We start from the raw sequence: 6,864 nt of genomic DNA, 5'->3' as shown, positions 1-6,864 counted from the left end.
TCTCTCTCTCTCTCTCTCTCTCTCTCTCTCTCTCTCTCTCGCATTTGCCCCTTCTGCACCTTCTCCAATTCCATGACAAAACTGGGCTCTCTGTTTGAACAAATCCCTGCTGAAATAATAAAGAATCCAAGCAATGTTGTGTCTTTATTATATTGCTCACAGTGTTGCAGATTTTCCATGCACAGGCTTATCCTTGGTGAAGCCATGTATGTGCACTTCAGCCTAGTTTCTAGGGATAATGTGAAGTATGTAATGGGCATGGCATGAGGTAAGGGCAAAGCTGTGGCTGAAACCAAAACTGTCCTAGGCTGTATATTTATCTTTACTGAAGCATCTTCTGCTGCATTTATCCCAGAAGAAACTGGGTGCCACTGGTATTTTTAAGAACCTCTGTAGACAAGTACAGGCACTTCTTTGTGGTCCAGCCCATTATCTCAGTTCAAATGGAAACCTGATATTCCTGCCCAATTAAATGCTGCAAAATCTGTTTAACTATTATGAGTGAGTTGGTTGGGCATAGTCAACAGCCTACAGATTAGCCACATAATATCAGTTTATCATATGCATTTTCTGTCAGTGTTATTTAAACCTATCCCTTGAGAAGAGAGATGTAAGGAAAACCAGCACAACCGCCACAGGACATCACACCTGCATCAAAGAATTATAGCTGAGATTATGCTATTCAGCAACTCTGCCAAAAAGAACAGTATTCTAGGCTGCTGCTTGCCCTTTGTCAAGCAGTATGAGAAACTGACGGGTTTATTTTCTGTGTTTGTGGCTTTATCCTGTAGCCCTCACAGAGTTCTTGAAGGCCACATGAAGTACTAGCATAAGCAGTTTTCCTAGTCATCTTATACGAAGGGTGAAATGATTTGTGGGATGCTTGAAAATGCTCACTGAGGGATGCTGGGATTGTAGTCCAACACTTCTGAAGGGCTTGCTACACATACATTCCAAACCCAGGCAGGCCTGGGCAGTGCCCTGCATTTCTTCCTGGATATCTCAAAATGTCAGCTGGGCTTTTGTCACTTCCCCTGTAGGCCCAACAAATGCATCCCTTTGTACTCACACAGCTGCCTTCCCCACTCAAGCCAACCAGCAACTACTGTGTCTGCAAAACAGTCAACACGATCTATTTTGGAATGCTTACTCTAGAGTTTTACTTCTCAATATTCTTGCAGTTCTTTTGTGTGTATTATTATGGTCATTCTATTATTATGGACCATTCTGTGGACTGAAATGTTGCGGGAACACAGAAAGGAAATCATTTCAGCAAACTGTATCTGACTGTGAATGGCAAACTGACAGCCCTTTTTGAGGGTTATTTTGTAACCTAAAAGCAATAGGATCCTGGCTAAATGAAAATGATTTAAGCTGCTTTTATTCCTGGTCAAGAAAATTCACTAATGATCATTTTTACTATTTTGCTTGAAGGACTTGGAGAAGCAACAAAAATTACAAAGGTGGTTCTAGGTGTAGACTTCCTGCTAAGAGCTAAATCATACTTCTTCCATTCCATGGCAGGAGAGTTTGCTTGCTCCTGACTAGGGATGGGCGAGATATTCAGTTTGTATTCTAAAGCAAACTCTCATACTGTAAGCCTAAACATCCATACTATTAAAAATGCACATATGTTTGTGCCAACTTAAAAACCAACAACACAACTCAATGTGGAATCTGGATGGAATGTAGTTAGCACTGGAAAAATGAGATCCTGAGGAAAGTTGATGCTGAGATATGCCTACTCCTAGTCCTCAGATTAGAGGCCACAGGAGTAAAATATCTATCATCAAATGCCCTTCTGCCTGCTAGAGGGAGATATACATTATGTCCTCTTCCACCCTACTTTGAAATCTGCCTACACAATCCATGCGGAAAGGTAGAAGGCAGGAAATGTCTGATAGCAATTAGAAGTATCTAGATCAGGGGTCCTCAGACTTTCTCACCAGGGGGGCCAGTTGAAAGGTGCCGGTGCTGGGCACAGGCCGGAAAGGTGGTGCTGGCGGGGCGCGTGGGCCGGTGCAGGGGTGGGGCACGCGGGTGCATGTGTACTGAGGTGGGGGGGGCAGGGCACGCAGGCAAGGGGTAGGTGGGCGGGCGCCCGCGGCGAGGGAAGGCAAGGCAAGGCGTGATGCATTGGCTTGCACGCTTGCAAACTATTTTCTCTGAGCGAGTCCAAAATGGTGTGCGGGTGCCCATGTGGCACGTTGAAAACCTCTGAGACAGGCTGGGTAAATGGCCATGGTGGGCCGGATCCATAGTTTGAGGACCCATGAGCTAGATGAAAAACAATGCACTTGAACATAACTGTGGCACAGGTTTCAACTCTGGATAACCATGCACTTATAAATGGGCAATCACCATCAACACAGAGATAACTGGACTGATGCTCTCATTGGGCTCACAGGACAGAAGTTAAAATATACAGTACTGTGGCAGCAGTTCTAGACCAGGGTGGGCAAATAGGGAACCTCTTGCCTGCACTTCCTCCTTCCTCTGTCAGCATGCATTGCTTCTCGCCTGAGGCACTCAAAATCCCTACAAAGCTGGTGCCAGCACCTTCCCCTTGTCTTCAGCTCAGTCATCATTGTATTCTTTTGTGGGAAGTGGAGCTCTCCATTTTCCTAAATATTCTTTGAACTTCAGCAAAACTGTTTGTTCCCCAGAGTCTGCTGATTATCTACCCCTGCTGCTTGTATGCTACTGTTTTTTCAACATGAAGATCTATACTTGAAGAATGAGTTTTGTACTAGCCCAGGATACAGATTGCTTGAATTTCAACAATGACTGAAAGAAAATGCCAGGCCAAGGTTACTCCTTGTGAAAATAAAGGTTTTATATGAGGGCATCCTATCCCTGCAAAAATCCTAGTTCAGACATCCCATTAGAACCTCAGATATTACAAATGAAAGGATGTCTGAGAGAAATAAACATAAAACACAATTCACTATGGCACACAGCTAGCTCTGAAAGATACCTAAAAGACTTTGAAAGCAGCTTTGAAATAGTGTGCTTCTAAGCATGGTCCATTAACCATGCTTAGTCTGTATCTGCACATGTTCTCACATGCAGGTATGACTTGCGATAGAAACAGGGCTTTTTTTGTCATCGAACGCACTGGAACGGCATACCGGCACCATTTTTTCCAATGGATTTTACGAAGTGATTTTTGAATCGCCTGTCAGCGTAGCAGGTCAGCAGCAAACATCATTAACATAGTGCCTGCGGGCTGCTTTTGTGTCCGCTCCGCCCAGCTTGGGACGCTGCTCAACTTGGGATTGGTGTGTGTGGTTGCGCGCCGGTGGCAACGTGAGTTCTGCCCCCCCCCTTTTTTTTTTACAAAAAAAGCACTGGATAGAAATCCCATGTTTAACATGACTAGAGATGTAGTCCTAACATGACCAGAAATTGTTTATGTGGAGAACAAAAAGCTTTATAACAAGCACATTGTAAATTTCCTACCTGTGATAGCTGCATGCTAGCAAAAAACTGGCTTTTCAAGAAACTGATGATCTGGAGGTAGAGGTGATGGCTATCCTCTTGACTTCCTGAAGCACAGCCCATGAATGTTGAGCTGTAAACAGAAGATACTATACTGAGCTCCCCATCAACTTTGGAGAAACAATTCTCCTATTTTAAGAAAATATATTATTTTTTCTCTTGTGTAGTATGTGCAATGAACCTAGTGTTTCCATGCAGGATTGTTGATGATCCAGGCAACGAATTGCCAGGTTCAATAGAATGGATTGGACATTATAGCTTGGATCAAATTTTCTAAACCTTCATCTTCCCTTGAGCATGATGAAAATGACTAGGAAAGCCTACAGAAAGAAATCTTCTATTTCTGCTATCAAGCTAATTATAGGTATCCAACACAACCCAGGCCTATAAATATTCATTACCAGTGAACAACGTATATGTATACACATACACACATCCATTAAAAAAACTTGAGCAGCTAGATCAGATAACTTTATACTAAGTATATGCCCTCAATTAAAAAAAAGAAATTAGATCAAAATTTGAAAACAAGCTGGGCTGTTGGTTTCTAAAGCACAGTTCTAAAGTTGGTTTCTAAAGTTGGAAAAGTACAGCCTACCTGACAACTGTCATCTGTGCAAAGTGAAAACAGGTTACTGCTGTATTGATAGCCTAGCTAATGTCTTTCTACATAATCAAGTTTAGCACAATTAATTACACATTGAAATGTCTTCGCTTGAGGATATGACTCTGTTGCTAAGTGCTATATGTGCTACAATTTGTACATGGAAAAATAATTTATTTCCCAATTCATTGTTGACTGTCATATGAAATTAAGCTTTGCAAGTGCCTTGGACAGTGCCAGGATTTGGAAGCCACTTAGTTAAACCACCCTCAGTGGGTCTCCTGAATTGGAAAGGCTCAGAAGACGAAAAAAATCAAACCTTCCTCAGGTTACCTCTAACTTTTTCAGATGCTTTATGCAAAATGAGAATGGTGTGGCTGAGTTGGGTTATGGCCTTTGTATAAATTTTGGGGGCCTTAGCAAACACTTAGCAAACACCCTCTAGTGTCAGTCTTCCTCCCAGCCACACCATAATAATCTGAGATAATCTGAGATTATCTCTAAAAGGTACAACAGCATTCAACATTTAGTATTGTAATAACTGCAATGCACCCTTTTTCCCCAAAGACAATTTTTAATGTCCTCAGACTTTTCACCTGGTACCTGGATATACACTCAGCCTTTTTTGGACAAATATATGCTTGGAGTACAATTCATAGTGATGTTCTCTTGTTCCACTCTGAAATGAATGGATGTTCTCCTGTTTAGCAGGTGAGAGGCCTGTTGTAATTGTTAAGGACTTTTGCCCTATTCTAGACATTACCGGTCTGTGGTAGAAAGGCACTGACTGTAGCCAGGCTGGGAACATTTCTCAAGCAAGATCCCACTACCCATACTGCTAGATGTTTCCAGATAGAGGGGTCCTAGTGCTAACAGCCAAATGCCTTATCCAGCTGTTCCATCTTCTCCTTCTTAGCAGATATTTCAGGGTAAAAAAAAAAGATGATGGGGGGATTAGGAGAAGACAACCATGTTTATCCACCACTACAGTAAAATTCCATCAATGAGGGAGAGCAATGGTGCTACAGAAGCTTCATCTGGAAGCCCCCCATAATTACAATACCGTGACCACCCCATTAGAAAAGGAAATTGGTTGTTCCATATTTCATAATGCTCTCTCAGTTATCTTCAGTTGGTTAGGAAGTGTTTCAGTTTCCAACTAATGAATACATTGGTTAGTCACGGCAACTAAAGCTTCAGGAATTAATGTAATACAGTTCTCTCTTGATTGTACATGGTGCTCTTAGAAGATATTGTGGTATTTCATGCGACTTGAGGCCATTACCTTTGACTGGACATTTCCTGAGTTTCACTTCTATCAAGGAAACTAGTTGCCACATCAAATGCATCTTCAAAAAGGATCTAAAAGAGAAGGCATTTTGGATAGCTATCAACTAGTCATAATAATGTTAGTATGCTCTTATGAAAAGCCCTATACAACTAATGTAAAAGAGTCCTTCTATCCATCTGTATTCCTTATGTAGATCCTAATAGAAAGGGTGGGACAGCACTTAGATATCCTAAAGTGAAACTTGTTGTTTTAAGTAATGATTAAACATTGTAAAACATATAGTGGTATGCACCTCTTTAAAAATATAGTCATCTCTAGTTATACCTTCTTATTAGCCCAGGACATGTTTTCCTGTTATTAACTGGTTTTATTAGGGGTTGACATAATTAATTTTTAAATTATGGATAGATGGGACAGAAGCCTGAAGCTCAATCCAGACAAGACGAAGGTCCTGTTGGTTGGCGGATCGGGCTTCGGAGAGGGTGAATTGAACTTAGTCCTGAATGGGGTTACACTCCCTCTTAGGGACAAGGTCCGCAGCCTGGGAGTGCTCCTCGACCCAGAGCTTTCATTGGAAGCTCAGGTGACAGCAGTGGCAAGGAGCGCTTTCCTTCAGCTTCGGCTGATCCATCAGCTGCGTCCCTACCTGGAGTACGACTGCCTGGCGACAGTGACACACACGCTGGTGACTTCCTGCCTTGACTTCTGTAATGCGCTCTACGTGGGGCTACCCTTGAAGATGGTCCGGATACTTCAATTGGTTCAAAATAGAGCTGCCAGGCTGCTGACGGGGACTGGGCGTTATGTTCACATGACTCCAGTCCTCCGTCAGCTTCACTGGCTTCCCATTGAAGTCCGGACCCAATTCAAGGTGTTGGTGATGACCTATAAAGCCCTAAACGGCTTGGGTCCTGGTTACCTGAAGGAGCGCTTACATCCATATACGCCCGCCCGCCCCTTGAGATCTGCGGGAGAGGCCCTTCTCCGGGAACCCTCCGTGAAAGAAATTAGCAGGGTAGGTACTCGGAGGAGGGCTTTCTCTGCGGTGGTGCCCAATCTATGGAATGCGCTCCCCAGAGAGGTCCGCCTGGCGCCGTCGTCATTTGTTTTTCAGCGCCAGGTGAAGACCTTTTTATTTAAACGTCATTTTAATTGTTAATAATATTTGCTTATTTTATCTGGCCAGGGCGACTTATTTTATATTGTTAATTTGTTGTATATTTGAATGTTTTATATTTTAATTTTATGTTGTGAGCCACCCTGAGGCTTCGGCGAATGGGGCGGCATAGAAATGTTTTAAATAAATAAATAAATAAATAAATAAATAAATAAATAAATAAATAAATAAATAAATAAATAAATAAATAAATAAATAAATAAATAAATAAATAAATAAATAAATAAATAAATAAATAAATAAATAAATAAATAAATAAATAAATAAATAAATAAATAAATAAATAAATAA

General features: G+C 41.7%; 1 protein-coding gene across 1 annotated transcript in view; it reads right to left on the bottom strand.

Moving 5' to 3' along the window:
* The window catches only part of STRA8 (stimulated by retinoic acid 8), a 19,858-nt gene that overhangs the window by 2,438 nt on the left and 10,556 nt on the right, over positions 1–6,864 (bottom strand). The window contains exons 6-7 of the mRNA XM_044455666.1: positions 5,391–5,467; positions 3,463–3,574 (exon numbers count right to left, since the gene is read on the bottom strand). Coding sequence (XP_044311601.1) covers positions 3,463–3,574; positions 5,391–5,467 — 189 coding nt within the window. The remainder of the gene's footprint in view (positions 1–3,462; positions 3,575–5,390; positions 5,468–6,864) is intronic.

Source organism: Varanus komodoensis, unplaced genomic scaffold (assembly GCF_004798865.1).
Source record: "Varanus komodoensis strain SLA01 unplaced genomic scaffold, ASM479886v1 scaffold8, whole genome shotgun sequence".
Taxonomy (NCBI): Eukaryota; Metazoa; Chordata; class Lepidosauria; order Squamata; family Varanidae; genus Varanus; species Varanus komodoensis.
This window is presented reverse-complemented; position numbering and strand designations above follow the sequence as displayed.